The sequence below is a fragment of the Puma concolor genome, chromosome B1 (assembly GCF_028749965.1).
Source record: "Puma concolor isolate L17-30 chromosome B1, mPumCon1.1.hap2, whole genome shotgun sequence".
NCBI lineage: Eukaryota > Metazoa > Chordata > Mammalia > Carnivora > Felidae > Puma > Puma concolor.
The window spans coordinates 49,912,094-49,933,663 of NC_141670.1; the positions used below are offsets into that span (position 1 = coordinate 49,912,094).

Sequence of the window (21,570 nt, forward strand, 5' to 3'; positions counted from 1 at the left end):
AATGAATATTTCCACTCCTTGTTTCAACCCTAAATTTGTAATACTGGGAAGGGATATTTCTAAATACAGAATATTGAAGAAATGGATACTGATACCTTGGTGTAACTTAGTTGGTGTTAAGTTGTGTGTATGCAGATAAAGTAATCAGTTTTATAATCATTGTATTTCTTTGGACATGCTCAGTCTATGTTTTAGACATTAGGAGTGTAATTATTCTGAACAGTAATACCCATTTAAATATAAAGTGACTATTTGTTTGATTTCCTAGCTATACAAGAGCTAGGTGACTTGAAAGATTTCATTTATTTGACTTCTAAGTGTGCCTGGCCAAGTATTTAAAAATTTTTGAGAGAACTGAATATATTAAATTTGAACTATAATATAAAAAGTCTAAGGAAATTTGATTAATTATATAAGTAGTGTGAGCTATTTAAGGAGGATTTGCTATGTTAAATTTAGCATGTAATTGAATGCTAAATTTTAGAACAAGTGTAAGTAATTGTTCTTATTTTATACAAAAAAAATGCCGGATTTATAAATAGAATAGCAACATTTTAAAAATGAATTTTAAGAAACAAAAAAACCCTAGGTTTTAAATATATAATTTCAATAAGTTACACATTAGTTCTACAAGTCTTAAATTTACAATGAAATGTAATTTAATAAGATGGATATTGATTATAAAAGTGAGGAGAGAGTTGTTCTACTATATCCAATATCCATCCTGTCCTCTGTCTGTGCTAGCTGAATAGTGTTTGTCTGTCTGTCTGCACAGCCAATCACAACACATCTGCTTCTTGCTTTAGACTCCCTTTCAGCTAGGAAAGGCCATGTGCCCGAACCAGAGTCCAGTTCTGAAAAAAAATCTACCCAGAAATTTGTTGGGGGTGTTTTTGAGAAAGCTTTTACTTTCCAAGGAAAGGGGAGATGTGTTTGATGCCAACTTTTTATCCTTTTCTTTCTGCCATGAAGCCAGCTGTGAAGTCTAGCACCTCAGTAGCAATCTTGTGACTATGAGGCAACAAGTATGATGAACGGCCAAGGGAACTCAGGAGGTGTTGATCTTGATATTGTTGAGCCACTGAACCAACCCACAAACTCAACCGCTTCCAGACTCTTATGTGAGAAAATGAATAAATCCTTATTCATTTAAGCCATTGTAAATTGGGTGTTTTTTTTTTTTAACATCTGCAGCCCAAAGCATCCTTAATTAATCCTCAAGCAACTATAAATAGTCTTTCCTGTGCACAAAAGATCTCCCATTCAGACACTAAAATTTCTCATTTGACAGCCATAAATAACGAAAAAGAACTTGGTCAGGGATGCTTCTGATTTGGGTATCAACTTATTTCCAATAAAAACACCGTGCCTTGAGCAAATCTCCTAAATGGATTCAATTATTATACTGGAGACACATGATAAAATAAAGAAAAAAATCTTGAAGCTACCTCTTCTGCCTTGAGGGTGATGATTCTGGATGTGGGAATCTTTCCTTTGGGCTTTGCCCTTAGTAACTCTTCATAGTTCTTCCTTTCCGCCCCATTTCCATAAAGAATTTGTAGCTTCCAGATGGCTTCCTCCACTGCATCATCCCTGTCCCATGCATCTGCCTCTTCTCTGTCCAGTTCCTCTGTCCTGTGCAGGAGTTTAGTCAAGTTCTTCAGCTCTTCCTTCCACTCCTGCCAAGGGAGAACAGGTCCAAGTCTCTCAAAACACAGATACAGAAAACCACGACAAAGGGAGGAGGCCATTGTTCTGGGGAGTGGGTGGCAGGAGGAGACTTCATATTCAGGAAATCTAAAATCATTTAATCCAACAAGAGATCATCTAATCCAAACCCCTTGTTTTGTCAGTGAGGAAACCGGGAGCCAAAGAGGGAAATGGCTTGCCCAAAGTCCCATAACAATAGTGACAGGATGCAGGCTAAAACCCCCATCTCGCTCCACTGAGCTTTCTCATTCTGTACTATGTTCTTTCCATTTAACAAAGGCCTAAATTCTATTTACAAAGAATATCATGTTAATCTCTAAATGAGAGGGAGAAGGAAAGAGAGAAAAGGAAGGAAAGAAGAGGGGGAAGGAGGAAAGAGAGGAGGGAGAGAGAGAAAAACAGGAAGGGTAAACAGGAAGGAAGGAAGCAAGGAAGGAAGGAGACACTTACTTGGTCAGAGAGAAGGTGGATTTTGGCCTCGTATTGTTCACAGCAGCCTGAGCTCACTTGTACAATACACGATGTACATATACTTTCTCCAGACACTGGTAGAAACATTGCTTGCTGGATGATGGCATTGATCAGGGAGCTCTTCCCAGCCCCTGTGCTTCCAAATAATCCAATGTAGATTGGGTCCAATGATGGTTTTTCAATCAAGGCAAGTAGCCTGTTTCTAAATTGGTTTTTAAATATACATTGTCCTGGTCAGCAAAGCACAGTGGGAAGAGTATCAAAACAGAACACGAAGGACCTGAGTTCGAATCCTAGGCAAGTCGTACATTTTTTGAGTCTCCACTATTTTCTTGATCAAAGGAGAATATTAGTCCCTGTTTACTACATAGTTGTCACGAGGATCAAAAAATATTATGCAAAAAGTAAGTACCATTACTTGGAAATGATAATTCTATACAAGCTCTGTAATTCCTATATAGATATGAAGCAATTTTGCTTGTGTCCTGTGGAAATTACATAGTCTGGTTCCTAGATATAAAGTTTGGGCAGAGGTAAGGCATTGCTGAGAGCAACACAGAGTCTTATTGAGCAGGAGATTCAGCCCTGTCACCAATCAAGTCCCTCTAGTCATCTGAGCCTAGCAGTTGAGGGCACAGGCTAAAGTTTCACACAGCCTGGATTGGATTCATGCCCTTTCACTTACCAACAGTGTGATTTTGGTCAATGTCTTCTTGGCTTCTCTAAGCCAAAATTTCAGTAAAACTGGGATGATACTAATAGTTCCTGCTTTATAGGGGTATTGGGACAATTAAATGAAATTTGATATATGTACTTAGCAGGTTATCTAGCAACAGTGGCAACCCAATGAATGTCAACTATCAGTATAAACAATAATAGCCCATAGCTATATAACTTTTTAGCCTCCTTTCCTTAGTTTCTAATTGAAAATCCCCTTTCATTGTTGGAGAAAAGCATCTACAGTAACATAAGGAAAGACATGGAAGGAAGATTTTATGATAGCTGATATCAGACTCACATGAGATACTTGACTCCATTAGGAATGCTGTCATCCAGGAAGACAGAATGAATAAGTTTCTGATAAGTATTGCTCAAAACCCTTCTGGTCCGTGACTCCAGTTTTTCATCTGGAATCAATAGGGATGTATTACCTGGGATGTACCTGGCAGGGATCAAGTACTAGGTCTCCAAAAGAGGAATGTGCTCAATACATCAGAGAAAGGGAATAAAAAAGAAATGAAATGAAAAGCCAATTAAATATGAAAGCAAGTTATCTGACACTACAGATACTAGTTCATGGGAGATGGCAATTATTGATTGTGAAAGCCTCTCAAGGAGCTAGCCTGCTCTGAAACTCCTTGTTACAGAAGTCAGCATAGGCTTTGTCATGGGTTATAGCCCTTCTAGATTCTTCTCTCTTGTGGTCATAAAAAGAAAACTTGCAAGGCCGTCATATTAATACTCACCAAGGCACCAAATCAACCATTTTCACAGTCTTTGTTCTAATCAGGAAGAGGTTATTCTGATAACAACCCTCCTATCCAGAGACTCCTACAGATGAATTGTCAAATTATAGATCTCTGCAGAGACTCTGAAGCCCCCTTTTCTGGATCAGGATGATTTGACTATGTTTCATCCTTCTTTCCAATTTGACCTTCTCTTTCCTTGAGCATTTTAACACATTTGGAAAAGGACAGAGCCACATTAAAAGAAGCTCCACAGCAGTTTCATGACACTCACATTCCTTAAGAGCACTTTGTTCCACGGAGGGAAATGCTCGGAACCGCTGGTCTCTATCTGAACGTCTTCTTTTTTTCATTGGCTCTTTAAATAAATCATCATCAACTAGAGATAAACAGAGATTATATAAAATTAAAGATCCTGGGTCATAGTATACTTGCCTGACCTCTATCAACACACAAACCCAAAGAATCTAAGAAGGCTCCTGTCAGCTCTGTATGCGTAAAGTCATTCCAGAAGCAGGCACCATTGGGCCATTCCAGTCTGGTCCCTACTTCCCGGAGTCACAGAACTTCGCATCTAGATCTGAAGTGCAGAGTCCAAAATATCTCCCCAGAACATATGTTGACATTAAATGACAGGTTTGGAAACCCTAAGAAGCCAAAATGGCTGGATCTGCTTCACTATATGCCAATTGTGTACAGAGAAACCCAAGAGAGGACTAAGTGTGGGGTGAAGAAAGGCCTCTGGGAGGTCATTTCAAACTGGGAAAGAAATTGATCAGGAGCAGAATGCAGAGGAAAGAATCGGCCACATGACCAGGGCAAACCACTTCTTCACCATCTATGAGATGAGAGGGCTGACAAAAATATACGCAATGTAATAATTCAGGAGGATGTTCTACCAGTGCACGCCCTTCAGAGGTTAAATTTGGGAGAATTTTCCCCCTTCCTCACTGAAAGTCATTAGCAGCTGCTTCCTTACACAAATAAGAATAGAAATCCCCATGAAGCAAAACTTTGTAGTTCTCCCAAGATTTATTCACTTTAATGGGTTTCCTTTGGTTATGAAGTGAAGGGCTGGTAGGGTCCATAATTCTCTGGAAAGGGTACAACCAAAACATTGTATTCTGGATGAGTTTTAGAAAATACCCCCTGGCAGTATCCACATGGTTAGAAAAGGGCGATAAGTGGGTCTTTGGAGTCAAGGTCATTGGAAATGATCCTAACCCAGTGCTCCTGGGATTGGCTCGTGCCTTGGGAAATGGCCATGAGATGAACCTGGAGAATTGATCCTCAAGAGTCATGGCTCATGGAAGGGTATGAGCCCGCAAGGCTGAGCATGATATTGGGAGGTCATATTCCCTGAGGAACCACAGAGAAGAAGGCTCACATCAGGACCCAGGAGAGCAACCTGCAAGGTACAGCCTCCACTACTGGGCTCCAGACAGCAGGTCTTCCAGATAGTCCAGCCAGCCCTCCCTCTCTGCTCAGCCTTATGGCTTCCAGAACAAATCCCGCCATGTCCTGGAGCCAGCTCACACCCCATAAAGTATTGCAGTGCAGAAAGGTGCTCTTTGCCAAACCTGGAATCTCTGCCACCTCATATGCTCATGCAGTGACAGGGTGTTGAAAGAGCTTGTATTTCAGACCCTCTATCTGAGACATTCTAACTTCTTAACTCAGCTCAACTCAAAGATTTCATCATGCCTTAGTTTAAGGACCGCATTAGAATTAAATACCAAGTTGCTGGCTCAGTGGTTGGAGCTGGAGAAGGAAGAGGCAGAGAAGAAAAGAATATACCACTCAGGCCCTTAGACAAGCTACAGGCTGACGAATACTTTAGCCTGTGCTACAAGAAGGTATCTGTGTGTGGAAAGTAAAGGATGTTGGGCCTTGATCTCAACTTTGTTAACTCAGGAAATCTTTTGTGTGAATGATATTTGCACATCTTAGCCACATGTATAAAACAAGGGACATGCCCATGTATCCATGGCCTTCATTTCAATTTTACAGGAACTGGCAAGAAATCTGATAAAAGCTTGAAAGTTTATTCCTCAACTAAAGCAAAGGCTAGGAAGTCAGACAAAACAGCAGGATGTGAAACTTTTTCTTCAATCGCTAAAATGAAAAACCACTTGGAAAGGAGAAAGTAGTCTATCTTGGACTTAGACCATTTAAGGGTAGTATTTCTATTTAAATTGTAACTGGAATGAACTGGCCTGAACTGGACACATCTCTTCTCATTCCCTGTAACTGCTCAAGCACTCCCTCCCCTTTCCCAGCATTTTACACTGAATCACCGAAGAAAAAGAGCAGTAAGGTTGGGTGGGGGCAAGCCAAAGAAGTAAACCTAGTCTACTGCCGCTGTTACTTCTTGCTGCCACAAGGTGTCACTTCAAAAAACTGATCCCCAGCCACCTAACACAAGATACAGGTTCATTGCTGATCCAGAGGGTTGCCAGAGACTGCCATAGCTCTTCCAAGCTGAACAATTCCACTCTTTCAGCGCTAGCCACCACCCCACTGACCCAGAAACCCTACATTCCTTGCCCCTAAGGGATTTCATCCCCTATGAGTGAGGAAATACATGTGATACATCCTGTTCTCTACACACAGGGGTTACTTTCCTGCATCTTCCTAGGGAAGGCTCTCTCCTTGGCTCCAGGGACCCTACACCAGCCTTCTAGGGAGGGAGGCTGACCTCACTGACTCCAAGGGGATTCACCCTACATCTTCCCTTCTAAGAACAGTGCCTGAAATGCTTCCAGGTGCCTTACCTTGCCCATTCACAGAGAGGCTACCCTCTGAAAATCCAAGATGGCTTTCTGAAACCTCCCTTTAAAAGGGGAGAGGTGTTCAAATTTAATTGCTGGTGAGATAACCCACTACATCATGAATAGGCTATTTAATTCTTGAAATAGTTTATATTCATTCACTATTAAGCTGTGTCATGAGAAAGCAGCTTCTGAATAAAGAGGAAGGAACAATGACTATAGTTAAATACTCTCAGCCCATTTGCCCTTGATTATATAGTGGTAAATAGGAAGTATGCACTCCATCAGGGGATATTGTAGGGATGTTACCTGGGTGTGGTCCCTGACCCACAAAATCTTCAGTTTCTTCCATTTCCTGTTATGCAAATGCCTGCTTTTGTCCACTTAGGAGAACCAGCCTAAAAATATATACAAAGTACAAAGATGGGGGTGACAATAACAGCAGAAATTATAAATACATAAAGCAAAATAATAACAACAACATGTAAATCTGCTTATGCTTTGTTTCCCCAACTAGATTCCAAGCTGTTAGAGTGCAATGGCCATTCTAACTTATCTTTGAATTCCTCACAATGCCTTGTATACTACGTGTTGATTTAAACATGACAAAAATCAATGTTTGACCATTGGTTTTCTTTTTTCTCTTTAATTTTTTAATGTTTATTTACTTTTGAGAGAGAGAGAGCAAGCAGGGAAGGGGCAGACAGACGGAGACACAGAATCCAAAGCAGGCTCCAGGTTCTGAGCTGTCAGCACAGAGCCCAACGCAGGGCTCAAGCTCATGAACTATGAGATCATGACCTGAGCCAAAGTCAGACTCTTAATTGACTAAACACCCAGGCGCCCCTGACCATTGGTTTTCAATAATAGTTGTATGTATAGAACTTTAAAATGATATTATCTGAGATCTTTAGTAACAATAAACTCTAAAGTAACAATAAACCTCTAGTGATCAGAACCATAAAGGTGAAATTATATGGCTTTGCTGCTTTGGGTGCAGTATTAGTGGCCCAATCAGGTTCAGTTATGCTTAGTCCCAGCAGATCTCAGCAAGAATCTGGAAGATGGATGGAATATTCCATATTTCTAGGGTTCCCTGGAGTTGCTTTGGGAACTACTGAGTGGGGAAGGAGAGATGCAATAACTAGGTTCTCTGAGTCTTTCTTGCTACCCCACTCCAATTCAATGAGGAAGACCCCCACCCCCACCCCAGCTCATGGCCAATATGCAGTGCCATAGGTTAGGGCATCTGCAAGGGTTGGGGGGTTGGGGGAGGAGAGGCACATCCAAAAGGAGAAATGTCAAATCCAACCTGTCTCCAGTCCATAGGTAGACAAATTGGGCGTGGAGGGAGAATGGGACCCATAGAGGCTCAGAACAGAGGACACTGGGTAATGATATGCTACCCTGGAGTTTCTTTGTCTCCACACGCAGAGGAGAATTTGAGCAACACAGTTGGGGAGAGCCCCAAAGTGCTTCCTCTCCTTACCTGATGTTGCTGTTTGGATCACTCAGCCATGTACTTCAAAAGCAGAGAGTCACTGGCCCTTCTGAGAAATGCAAAATCCCACCTGATCTGTCAACTGCCACTAAACCCATAGGCTGTTAGAGAGATTATGCCTCATTTACATATTAACTCCAAATGAAAATCACAGCTCCTCAGTCAAAACAGCCTCTTATTGTTAGTTTGGCTGGTGGATATTAACTGGCCAAATGGTTTCTGTACTTGGTGGGTGTTGGCTGGATGTGGTGTGAATCCCTACTGTGTGCAAGGTCCTGAGCCTTAGGCAGAGTTCCTCATCTCTTCATTCCTTATCTTGACGCTCCCTCTCAGACCACCCCAAACTCCTTACAGTTCTCCAAGACAGGGCGCCCTATTCCATACATTTTAGCATAGGCTGTTCTCTCTATGTGGGGTACTCTTCTGCTCTTCTTCTCGGCGAATTCCTACTCTTTAAGATCCTGTTTTATCATTTTCTCTGTGAAACTGTGTCCTGATTCCCAAATCTTTCCCTTCTTGTGTCACCACTGCTCCAAGCACATCTCTGTTACCATGCTTCCTTGTCCCTTTTTCCTTTCTGAACCATGAGCTATCTGAGGTCATACCTACATTTGTTTCAATGTTGCATTTCCATCAGGAAGTGCAATGACTGACAACAATTGGTGAATGAATGAATAAATAAAATAATGGATGGGAAGCTCCTGATGAGATTCTAAACCAAAGGATGTTTAAAAACCAAATCAGTTTTTGTTAAGTTTTTGTTTAAACCATGTTAGTTTTTTATATAATTGGAATCCTGGCTTAAGAAATAAAGGGGAGAGTGGGAAGACAAGGACAACATCAACAGGGAAGACGACTTCATAGGAACCACAAAAGCTGAACTTGAAGAAGGAATGACACAGGCAAAGGCAGAAGATGGGGAGAAGATCTCATAGTGGTCTTCAAATACATTACCTTAGAGGTGCATATAAAATTCATTAGAAAGTAATGACTTTTCTGCCACTAAATGTGTCTGAACCTATACCGGAATGACCACTTAATAATGGCATTAGACTAGATGAGCTTGAAGGCCTCTTCAAATCCCAGATCCTATATTCTTACTTGAAGTGCTCACCAGCAAAGCTGGCAGTGGAAGTCCTCTATGAGGTCACAAAAATTCACTAGAGCTGCAAGCGGTTCCTGGTTTGTAGTGCTGAGTTGGAAATGCCAAACCACATCAAGATCTAGGTGAGAGAGGAAAGCAAAGGGTAGATGAGCTATAATGTGTGTGAGTATATGGTAATGCCTATCAATAACTTTATTTTTTTTTAACTTTTTTTTTTTTTTTTGGTGTTCATTTATTTTTGAAGGAAAGAGAGACAGAGCGTGAGAGGGGGTGTGGCAGAGAGAGAGAGGGAGACACAGAATCCGCAGCAGGCGCCGGGCCCTGAGCTATCAGCACACAGCCCCACACAGGGCTCAAACTCACAAACTATGAGATCATGACCTGAGCCAAAGTCGGACACTTAACCGACTGAGCCACCCAGGCACCCCAACGTTTTTTTTTTTTTAAATAGACTCTACACCCAATGTGGAACTCAAACTCACAACCCAGAGATCAAGAGTCGCATGCTCTACTGACCGAGCCAGCCAGGCACCCCCCATCAATAACTTTAGATACAGAGCTAGGAATAACCCCTAAGAAAGAGATCTGTTGTTTCCTGAAATCAGCAGCTCAATGAGCCACAGTCACATAAAACATTAGGCACTGTATCATAGAGATCACTGAAAACAAAACAAAATGTGTGCTCCTATCAATAGACAAATGCACTGTAGACCTCCAGGGTAACTTGTGTTCTGGTAGCCAAAATCCAGGAAGAAATAGTGGAGTCAGATGAAGTCCAAAAGGACTAAGAAGTTGATAAGTGTTACTACCATACGAACAGTGAGAATAAGGCCCTTCAAACTGAGACAGCAGTAGATTTAGAAGAGAAGCAGACATGTTCACCAAATCCTGGGCACTGGTTTTGGCTGCCATTGGGGTCACAGAAACTTCAGTTCATCTAACGTCATTTATTAAGTCTACTGTACACAATGGCCAGCAAGGGCTGTTAGCATATAACTATCTGGGTTCGGGCTGGGCTTAGCTGCACACAGTGGGGACACACCAAACCATGAGCCTCCCATGCAGGAGCATCTATGGTCCATGAGTAATCTGTGATCCCTAACTGAAATTTGGAGAAATTGAAAATTATCTGAGGTGTGCTTGTGATTCCTTCTGCCAGTGTTCAAAGATTGGCAGAAAGGGACCATTTAATCAGCAAACTAAGACACAGGAAAATGGAAAGAGATAATTAACAGTAGGACTGAGAAAGTAGAATGAAGGAAACAGCAGGCACTTAAAAAGCAAAGCTTATAAACAAATATATCAGTGAATAGAGGAGTAGTGTGGTACAGACACTCCGTACATAGTCACTGAGCTAAACTAAATGATGGTAGGAAGGGCCATAAACTGCAAATCAGGTGTGGAAAGTACAGTGCTGGCTTTGCCACCAGTCAAAAGAGCTGTAAGACTTCAGAAAAGTTATTTTATCACCCTGGGGCTTAGTTTTCCCACCTATAAATGAGAGTTGAACAAGTCCTTAAACCATGAATATTCTCTGATTTAGTTGGATGCCAAAAGGATTAAAGTTCTTATTTTAAAATGTCACCTGCCATTGACACCAAGACCATACCAATGATTAGGGCTCCTATGTAATCAAAAGTAGCACAAGGAAGGTGTCTCTAATTTCAGGTTCATTTCACTTTCAGGAGCCAATGACCCATGGGTGCATAGTCCTTCCTCAGATTATGTAGGGATCCACTTTACCCCAAGGAAGGGCAGTAATGGTGGTTGTATTTTGTGAAAATTTGGCTTCTGTGGAGAAGCAATAGAAAGGAGTGCAAATTTATTGCTCACACAGGCGAGGTATTCACCTGTGGTTTATTTCACTTGTATTTCAACTACGCGGTTAGCACTTAAGTTTTGCTTTTAGTATGTATTTACATTCATGTGCACTGAGCCTAAGAATAGCATCTTTTAAATGAGACTCTGCACATTTAGCTAGATATGGGAAGGTTGCACAGAATGCATTTCCTGTTAAATAATTATGATTTTTGACAGTTATTTTTGCTTCTTCCACTCCTCCTTTCTTCTGTTTGTACTTGCTTAATGTCTTTTTTTTCTTAAAGAAACATAACAGAGGTGACACAAATGTAACAGTTATTCCTGTACTAGAACAGCTTCATATAGTGTAATTAAATAAAGAATGCTCCTAAGCCCCTTATTGTAGAGATATGGACACTGAGGCCCAGAGAGGGGAAGGAACTTGTCCAAGGTTGGAGTGACTCCAAGGTCAGTGTTCTCGTCCTCCCACCAAGCAGCCTCTCATAGATACTATTTAAATAAAGCCTCTGGAGCTTAAGAGTGGAGGGAAGGGTGCTCACAAATGAGGGGCTCCTTCAAATACATGACAAAAGCATTTTGGGAATGAAAGCTGTAGAGTAGGACTGAGAGTAGCTACTTGATAAAAATGTACTTAGGACTCAAACTGAAGGTACTGCCTGAACATTGTTCAATGCCCTCAGAAGTAAAACAAGACTGTGTGTGTGTGTGTGTGTGTGTGTGTGTGTGTGTGTGTGTGTGTGACAGAGAGAGAGAGAGAGACAGAGAGAGAGAGACTGAGTAGTACACTTTCACTGCATTCCTTCTGTGTCTAATGCAGAATTGAATGTGTTTAAGAATTGCAAACATCCTGTTCTCTTCCCCTAGCTCTTTTCCTTCAGTCAGAATCTCATCTCACCCCACCTTGCTTCACATCATTAACCTTTCCTACATGATTCTTGTTTTCCTTTTATTTCTGTCTGTCCCCCACCCCCACCCCCCAAGGGAGCTCTAATGGGGAAAAAAAAATCAAAATGCTTAACCTAGCAAACTTCCTTTATGGGGTATTATCATCAACTGGTTTATTCCCTACTTTTACTGAATGTGGGAAGGGCTTGGTACATAGTAAGCACTGAATAAATATTTGTTGAATGAATGAAGTGTATCTTTTAAGTGTATCTTAGGTGGTAAGATTAATAATAGCAGCAATTACATTCATTCATACATCTATTCAAATAATTGCTGAGTGTCTATTACGTGCCATGCACTGTTCTGGGTGCTGGTAATACATCAGGGAACAAAATGGGGAGGGTGTTTGCACACACAGGGCTTACATTCCAAAATGTAATGGACATTACTCCGGATTTGGAGTCAGAATGCCTGAATTTGGGGATCACACTCCAGGGCTTCAATGTAACACTGATCAAATCACCTACCCCTCTTAGAAAATTAGAATATAAAGATACCTGTATCAGGAGTTCACTGGATTAAATATAATACATACCCGGATTAAATGTAATATTGTATGCACAGTTGGTCTGCAGGCACTTCAGCATGTTTACAAATGTCGTTTATTTTTAGAATATTTGGTGAAGACAGTTAAACTAGAAGTCAGTACTAGTATTCACCTGGGCCAAGTCTCTAGTTTTGAGGGTACATATGCCACCTTAACTGATAAACTGACTCCATTCTTGTCCACACTGATCAATCACCTTGTGAATTCTAACTCATCATCCTTCAAGAACCCTTGGTGAAGGTCTTGTCCTCCTCCCACAGGGGGGTGGGCTGGAGTATGAAATAAGGAAAAGGAGATTCTTAATAAACTTATGGAATGTTGGTGACATTTAGGATTTATTTCCCTTCTTTTTAAGTTTTAAGTACCTTTAGTATTGGCAACACGTCGTAACCACTTATTGGACATTGCACTGCTCTTCCAAACTAGGTATGTGCCAAAAAAGCAATTTAAACACATTAGCTCAGAAGCAAAAGTGAAACAAGGGTCTTCGAACCCCCGAAGGACAAGAGTTATATTTTCAGCATTAATACACGAACTAATGTGTGCAACCTGAGAAGCACAGCCCCCAGGGGTAGCTACGGTAAGGGAGTTATTGGATTGCATGATTTTTTCCTTCCTTCTCCCCTGGATGAATAGGTAAGTAAAAGAAGCAGATATTTTCATAATGTGCCTTATCAGGTTCTAACAAAATGAATTCAAATCCTCTCATACTGCTCCCCCAAGCTTGCCAAAGCTAATGAGGCATAAGATGACATTAATACTACCCCTAATGATGACTGAAATTGCTGTGTTTCTGGAAGGGAGAAAACTTAGTGACTGGCCTGAGATCATACCCTTATGTAAAATTCAAGCTAAAACTTGATTTTCCAGATTCTAGTTCATTGGTCTTTGCATTAGCCTTAAAGTTCACTTAAACCAACAAAGAAAGTAAAACCCACTTTCCTTCATGAAAAAAAAAATTACTTTAAGAAGATTAAGAGAGGGAGAAGAAACAATTCTTCCATACAGAAAAATTCCAAATAATTTATGTAGATACTCCACCCTCGAGGACAGGGAGCATAACTCCCCACTCTTTATGTGTGGGCTTTACAGAGCGACTTCCTTCCAAAGAGGGCAGTATGGAAGGAGGGGAAAAGAGGAATTTTCCAGTAGAGAAACCTGACAGACATGCCTCAGCCAGGTGATGAAGGTCAACATTAACAGTCATAGATCATGTTGTCTGTATGTACCTTGATGTGATCTGATGACAGCAGCACTTTAACTCTGGGATCTTCCTCCCGTAAACCCATCACTCCAGTCCAATCATGAGAAAAGCAGACAAAGTTCAATAAAGGTTAATCCTACAGGTGATCTGACCACTACTCCTCAAAACCATCAAGATCATCAAAGCAAAGACAGTCTGAGAAACTTGTCACAGCCAAGGGGAGCCTAAGGAAACATGACCACTACCTGTAATGTGTGTCCTAGAACACAAAAAGGACAGCAGATAAAAACTAAGAATATCTGAATAGAGTACAGCCCTTAGTTTATATTAATGCTATTGATATTTGTTCACTAATTGTGACAAATGTACCAGACTCACGTAAGATAAGAGAGGAACTTGGGTGTGGGTTATATGGGGACTCTCAGTACTATCTTCTCAATGTTTCGGTAAATCGAAAGCTTGTTTCTTAAATCAACCATAAGTTACAGCATAAATTACATAAGAAATACAACTTACCAGATGTCACTTTATCTGCTTCAGCTCTAGGAGTCCACAAAGGATATGGTAGCTGTTTCTTTGCCTTAGTATAGCTATGTGAAACCAGCTGGGGTATATACCCTTTGTGGCCACAGTCACAAGCCAAATTCACCCAAGCAGAAGTGAAACTGATTTGCCATTTGAGGGTTATTTATGACAATCTCCTCCTTCAGAAACTGATTCACACTATTTTCCCCTTTCATTTAAACTTGAATTGTGTGTGAATTGGGGAATCTTACGTTCTTCTCTGCTCTATTCCTACAAGCAGGCAGATATTAGTCATTTTTATTCTTTCTAAATAAATTGCACCATCAACCCTGCAGCATCCTTTCCTTGAGGAGGAACCTTATTCTGATGGATCTAACTTACTTGAGCAGTTAGGAAAAATGCCCCAGTCCCAAGAGAGACAATGCACTGGTTCCCACACCCCCAAATACAAAGACAACTGGGTAAGATGGATGACGTGAGATGGTAAAGATAAACCGATTCTTGATAACAAAGTCTTGGAACTCACCAAAACCCAAACAACGCTAGGTTGTTTGATTGCAGAAATAAGTGTCATAGTTTTTTTAAAAAAAATTTTTAAATATTTATTTTTGAGAGAGAGAGAGAAACAGAGCGCAAGGGGGAGGGGCAGAGAGAGAGGGAGACACAGAATCCAAAGCAGGCTCCAGGCTCTGAGCCGTCAGCACAGAGCCTGATGTGGGGCTCGAACTCAGGAACCATGAGATCATGACTGAGCTGAAGTCAGCTGCTCAATCAACTGAGCCACCCAGGTGCCCCTGTCATACAGTTTTAAAGAACTCTTTCTGGAATTTAATCTTATATTCATATTTTTTAAACCAGAAAAACAAATATTTAAAAAGTGCTGTCCAATGGACAAGAAAGTAGAACCTACTCTACTGTATTTGGCAACCCAAACAATCACATCAAGTATAGGGAAAAAGCTATCTTTTTTAACCTTCAGCTTCAGGTTACGTTTGACCTTCAAAGGAGGACTCAGTTGTTACTAGGATAATTCTCAGTAACTGTAGGTATTTTTTATTCCAAAGTGGGGATTCAGAAAGCAAAGAGGTCAACAAGAATTATAAATAAATATTTAGACTGTGATCTCAAAAGTTGTTTTGAACTTTTAGCAAGATGATATGCCTCGTCCATAAGAAAACCATAGAAATACCGGTATAAAGCTCAAAGCAAAGAAAATCAGCATGACTATCATCATTAATGTTGGATCTTTACTTCTCTTTCCGGGCAAAATTACACCTTAATCTTCTGTTCATGTCACGTATGCTTAGCTCTCCCCCTACTGGCTGTTTCTTTGCTTCAACAGTTAACCGTATTCGAAATCAGAGGCACTACTAAAATACCTAATGACTAAAATTAATTTTGATCATTTTTAAAGCTGCTTGGGTTTCTTTATGGTGGTCCTTGATACCTGTATTGGACACCTGAATGCTAGGTCTGTTAAAAGTGTGGGGAAGCTACCAGGCTGCACTTTCATTGAATTCACTGGAAACATTGAAGCAATTGAAAGAAAACTTCCATCAGAATCTATATTCAGGTGCTCTGCCTTCCTGTTAATAGATGAACTATCCAGGCACCCATCAAAAGGGAATCCCTTCCCCTGTGCACCAGATTCCATCCCTTCTCTCCAACTGCAGTGCTAAGAAGAGTACCTTCCTCTTGTAATTCATTAAATTTTCACTCTTGGGGCGCCTGGGTGGCTCGGTCAGTTAAGCGTCCGACTTCAGCTCAGGTCATGATCTCACAGTCTGTGAGTTCGAGCCCCGTGTCGGGCTCTGTGCTGATAGCTCAGAACCTGGAGCCTGCTTCGGATTCTGTGACTCCTTCTCTCTCTGCCCCTCCGCGTCTCTCTCTCAAAAATAAATAAACATTAAAAAAACATTAAAAAAATTTTTCACTCTCCATTGGATTATTCCCATTGACATAAAAACTGGATGTTATTTATTGTTTTAATAAACACTTCCTTTGACACCATTTTCTCATCCAGCTACAACCCCATTTCTCTGTACTTCTTGAAGGCAAAATCCCTCAAGAGTTGTGTAAACTCACTCTCAAGTTCCCCTCTCAATCTATCATAAACCTTCTATAGTCAAGCCTTCACATCTACAGTTTCATAAAACTGTTCTTGTCAAAGTCTCCATTGATCTTAGTCAATTTTCGACCCTCGTCTGACTTGATCCTTCAGCAGCCTTTGACCCAGTAGATCACTCCCTCCTCAACACACTTTCGCTTGTTTTCCAGGTAACCGCACCTCTCTTAGTTTTCTTCTAAACTCCCTGGGGGCACCACCTCACCTTCCTTTGCTGGTTATTCCCCTTCTCAACCTGCTAGGATTAGAATGCCCCAAAGCTTTGCCTTTAGTCTTCTCTTTCTTTTCTACATTCACCTTGTTTCATAGCTTTAAATTTCACCGATATACCTATAACTCTCATTTGGCATGTACAGCCTGAACCTTTTTCATGCCTTACTGCTAACTAGGCATCCCAAATACAACATATCCAAATTGACCTCCTTACACCCCCCTCAAAACCCCACTCTGCCTACAGATTTCTCCGTTTCAGCTAATGGCAACTATATGGTTCCAGTACCTTGATCCAAAAGCTTGATGTTGATGTCTTTATTTCTCTCACATCCCATATCTGGTCTGTCGGGAAATCGTGTTGAAATCTCCAAAATATTTTCAGAATCTGAACACTTCTCATCATCTCCACAGCTTACTCCTCCGATTCAAGTTACGATCATTTCTGGTCTCGCTCAGTAGTTCCCAAACTTTGCTGCACATTGGACTCACCCAAGGATCTTTAAAACATGACTGGCTCTACCCCTTGATATTTAATTTGGTATGGTATGTGATCTGGGCACTGGAATATTTCACTACTCTCTAGGTGATTCTAATACGCAGCCAAGCTTGGGAATCTCCAGTGTAAATATGATAATAGCCACCAGGCCCTGGATTTAGTTTACACCACACTAGCGGGCTCATCCTCGAACTATCTCCCACCGAGGTTCCAGCCCAGCCTCCCTGGAGGAGGCGGACCCTGGGCTCAAGTACCCTTATTTAGAGACATCCCCATTCACACTCTCATTTTCCTGCCATCTGTGCAAAGGACACCAAGTGACTGCCAAAAAGTTAGAGAGTAAGGGTAGGCTAGCTTAAAAACGCAATAGATAAAACGGAGCCTCTCTAAATAAGCCTGGCGTAGCCTCTGTACACAAGCACTGTCCGGCCGCTCTACTGTCCATCCAGGTCGAGCTTTCTAGCGCCCATGAGCTCCTCGGCGTTTAGAGGATCCCATTCTACAGCCTTTAGATCCGAGGCAGGAGCAGCTTGGGCTGGAGATTCTCTCCGCCTCCTGCAGCTGCGCGAGCCGCCGCTGGGGGGCGGGGCGGGCCTCTGCGCGCGCCGTCTTCTGGGAACAGCTTTACGATATGTTGACCGTCGTTTTACGACAGGCTGGGGTTGCTTTGTGGCTGTCAACTTTGCCTGAGGTCTGAGTTGTTAGCCACGGCGTGTGTGGTAGCAGCTACGACTACCGCGGAGAAATGAGGCAGAAGCGGAAAGGTGCGGAAGGGAGGGAGAAGCGGGTGGGTTTGCGGGGTAGTAGGGGAGGGGCGAACACCTTGGCGGTCAGGTGCTGAAAGCAGTTTTTCCCGCGGGAATCCTCTGCCTCAGCCAGTCGCTCTGCCACTTAGGGTCAGTCTGTGTGTCGGCTCCAGTCCTCTGTCTTCTCGTTTTACATATTGTGCATTTTAAGCTAGCCTGCCGTTACTCTGTTCTTTTTTGGCAGTCACTTGGTGTCTTTTGCATAGATGGCAGGAAAAGCTTTATTCCAAGGTATGCCTTACAAGGAGTCAACGTGGTTGGTCGATTTAACGTGCTCTCGGGTCTCTTAATTTGCTAACATTTTATGGTACGTTTAACCTGTTGTTTTAGTTACAAAAAGAAAGAAAGAAAGAAAAAGAAAGAAAAACTCAGTCCTTGGTTGTGGGACAGTCATACAGTTCTTCCCGATTTATATTACCTCCTGAATTGGCCGGGAGCAATTCCGTCTTTCGTTTTCAACAGGATGGAGTCAAATTTCAAGTATTTTCTCACAAATTCTAAACTTGTCTCTGTACATTCAGTTAAGCAGTCTAATAATGATTGGTGGTTGTCATAGTAAAAGCTATTTATTGAGCCTTTGCTAATAATTCTGAAGTTGGTATCATTTCCCCTTTACGGAAGAAGCAGCTGAGATTCAGAGTTAAGTAACGTTCCCAGTCCGAAATTATACATAGGAATTGGAACTGATGGTCAGGCTGTCTGTGTGCACCCAAAAAAACCACAATTTTTTTTTGTTTGTTTGTTTAAATCTTTATCACTATGGCTTTGGGCATCAACTGCCATTTCTGGGAACAACAGTTCCAAATGTCCAGGTTACCTTCAGTTGTCCTTTGGCATCAAACTACATGTCCCAAATCTTCTTCCTCTGCCTTGCTCCTCTGCCTGTCAGGCCAGACTGCTTTACACTCTTCACCTGTCACTAAGTCTTGCCTCCTGAAATACTTTATTAGTCATCATTTTGGCCATCATGGTCCTAACCCACCTTCGTCAATAACTAGTATCCGACTAGTACTTTGGCTTTCCTATAATGTTATTTCAGTTGATTCTTACAATAGTCTTGTCAAATATGTATTGTATTATCCCAATTTTGCAGGCAAGGAAATGGGGGTACAGAAGTCATTGATCTTCCCATTATCACATAACCAGTGAGTGTTGGAGGCTGGGAACAGGAACCTATTGTGCAAGTGTTTTTACTTTAAATCTTTGTGGGTTATTTTTTCATTGTTGCCTTTCTAGAGCCTTTTACTTAATATGTATTCTTTTCACCTTCTGAATCATTTTTGTATCATTTTCTTTGTATACTTATTTTTTTAAACACTACTTTCCTCTTTTTACTGCCAGACTTGAGATTATATAATTATCCAGTCCATTTAAACGACTTGCCTAGTAGTCAGCGTACCCTGTACTATGTTTTTTATTGAGCCTTGTCAGAAAGGCTATATTCTAGTTAGGCAACACTCCTTCACACAAAGATAGGTAATTCCTGTACCTGGCACTGTTCCTTCTGGATTGCCCTCTGTTTTGCTTGTCCACTTTTGCCCTTTCTTCAAAGACCCCCATGCCATTTCCCCCATAAAGCCTTTCCTTACTAATTTACTTCTCTAGTTAAGTTTTGATATACTCAAGAGCTATACAATTCGTTTTTAAAATCTTTATTTTTATGTCTTGAATCTCCTTTTCCTCTCCAAATTAATTATTACATAGTGTTTCAATATATTAAACAGGTGAAAGCCGAGCTACTTTGGCTTAATGAAGAAAGAAACCCTCCCTTTCCTTCCTCTCCTCCTTCTCCCCCTTCTTCCATCACCACCATCATCAATCTTCTATTACATGTCCTTGAAGTGCCTTTTTTGGCACTCTGGAGTGCTGAATTACATGATTTGGAAAGCATTTAGCCTTTGATTGTACATGGACGTTTTTCTCTCACGTTGTGTTAGCTTTGCTTCATTAAATTAGAGGCAGCTTGGTACAGTGAAAAAAAAGCGTGGAAGTTGTGGAGAAAACACCTGGATTTGAGTCTTAACTATGCCATTTACAATGACATCTTAACTTCCCTTAATTTTTAACATCTGTAAAAGGGACTAACAATGTCCACCTTGTAGTGTTGTGTGGTTTCAAATGAGATAAAGTAAATGAAAGCGCTCCATAAATGCCAGGGCTTTCTCATCTGTAGTTTTTTCTGATGACTCCATCATCTTTGCACGTGCAACTAGCTTTCTCTACAGGCTAGAAGTATGTTTGCTGGCAGTTCCCAAGCTGCAGTCTCACAGCTTTTATCACTGGAGACTGGCAGTTTTTGCCTTGAGAAAAGAGCTCAGATTTGCCTGATCTGGAGAGGTGCCCATCCTTGCACCAATCAACCGTAATTGGGATGGGGTTAAGTAAAAACACGTCAGCTTCTGCTATTGCCTTTTAGATGAGAACAGAAGTGTCGGTGCCAGGAGGTCGTGATGGTGAACAGACTATATCTTAAAGATGCATTAAGATCCCTGTACAAGTATAGAACTAACATCCTTTGTATTACAAAGTAGTATTGCATTGCTTTGTAATATTACCTCTGTGGATACCTGGATTTGAGTTTCACTGTTACCCTTTGGTAGCATTTTCACAAAACAAGCAAATATTTCTGTTCTACTGCATTCCATTCTGAGAGTAAGATGAAGTAATGCATCCAAAGGTAATTATAATTCTGGAGATAAAGGGAAGTTATTTTAACCACTTTGGTGCTTTCTCATGCAATTAGGTTCTGACATTTTTATAGTATATGTGCTTCTAGAATGAGCCTTTCCCATATATAGGTGAGGCCAGTTTTGTTTTAATTAAAGATACAAAAGATATGATCAAACTTTAGTAGAGGTTGGTGTCTTGTAAACTTGAGCTATTCATCTGGGATGGTTGGGAAAATTTTGGAAGGAAAAAATAATTACAAAAATCTTTACTGAGTAGTATGATTTTTAACATTGTTAAATATCTTTCCAGGAGATCTCAGCCCTGCTGAGCTAATGATGCTGACCATAGGAGATGTTATTAAACAACTAATTGAAGCCCACGAACAGGGGAAAGACATCGATCTAAATAAGTAAGTGGATTTATAAAAAAAAAAAAAAAAAAAAAAAAGGCAATCCTTTTCTTAGGTGGTAGGCCTTTTTAATGAAATTCTCAAATACTTCTTGTTTTCTGTCTCATGTTTTAGTTTTTAGTTGAAAATTTAGCTTTCTACCCTGCCCTGTCACTCATTTATGGCAAAATTCTCTCATAGCCTAATAATATTAATAGCTCCTAATATTTATTGGATGCTTACTATCGTCCAATCACTGTTAGTAGTTCATTGTCTGTATTAACTCAGTCCTCTGAAAAACTGTGTGAGGTAGGTACTTATATCACCCTCATTTGACAGATGTGTAATCTGAGACAGATTACTGTTTTAGTAATCGGCAGAACTGAGATTTGGAATTAGATCGTCTGTCTCCAGAACCCATGTTATCTTCTGTGCTGCATTACTTCACATCCTTGTTCTCTTCCTACTGTCTCAGAAGTAGCAGCAGCTGTCTCTCATGAAAATACTCCCTCTGAGGTCCATGATCTTTTCCTATTTTACAGCCTCTTTGACATGTTCATCTATTTCCTTTCCACAGTCACATTCAGTGTTGACTTTGCTACATCCTCAAATAAGAGTAGACCTTCATCTCTGCATCTTTTTTTTTTTTTCATTAGATATTCACTATATAGATCCGCTCTAATGAAAGAGTTTTCTCCCTGCTCTCAGGTGACTCACCAGTGATCTAATCACCACACACACGTGACTTTTTTTTAAAGACTATTTTCTGTTACTTGAGATACTTCAGTGTTTTTTCACTTCCTTGG

At 40.9% G+C, this 21,570-nt stretch overlaps 2 protein-coding genes across 9 annotated transcripts in view; one reads left to right on the forward strand and one right to left on the reverse strand.

The window, feature by feature from the left end:
* NUGGC (nuclear GTPase, germinal center associated) overlaps nucleotides 1–17,432 on the reverse strand; it is a 56,662-nt gene extending 39,230 nt beyond the window's left edge. Inside the window, exons 1-7 of one of the 8 annotated variants that reach the window (XM_086703762.1) lie at nucleotides 16,691–17,432; nucleotides 9,021–9,142; nucleotides 6,728–6,816; nucleotides 3,922–4,026; nucleotides 3,200–3,308; nucleotides 2,161–2,383; nucleotides 1,449–1,679 (exon numbers count right to left, since the gene is read on the reverse strand). In XM_086703762.1, coding sequence (XP_086559888.1) covers nucleotides 1,449–1,679; nucleotides 2,161–2,383; nucleotides 3,200–3,308; nucleotides 3,922–4,026; nucleotides 6,728–6,770 — 711 coding nt within the window. In that variant the 5' untranslated portion in view covers nucleotides 6,771–6,816; nucleotides 9,021–9,142; nucleotides 16,691–17,432. Of the gene's footprint in view, nucleotides 1–1,448; nucleotides 1,680–2,160; nucleotides 2,384–3,199; nucleotides 3,309–3,921; nucleotides 4,027–6,727; nucleotides 6,817–7,907; nucleotides 8,022–9,020; nucleotides 9,143–13,566; nucleotides 13,678–14,057; nucleotides 14,211–16,690 lie in introns of those variants that run through there. The other 7 variants (XM_086703767.1, XM_086703764.1, XM_086703761.1 and 4 more) reach the window with 7 other exon arrangements.
* A 117-nt stretch (nucleotides 17,433–17,549) lies between these two features.
* The window catches only part of ELP3 (elongator acetyltransferase complex subunit 3), a 96,487-nt gene continuing 92,466 nt past the window's right edge, over nucleotides 17,550–21,570 (forward strand). The window contains exons 1-2 of the mRNA XM_086703768.1: nucleotides 17,550–17,664; nucleotides 20,686–20,785. Coding sequence (XP_086559894.1) covers nucleotides 17,646–17,664; nucleotides 20,686–20,785 — 119 coding nt within the window. The 5' untranslated portion in view covers nucleotides 17,550–17,645. The remainder of the gene's footprint in view (nucleotides 17,665–20,685; nucleotides 20,786–21,570) is intronic.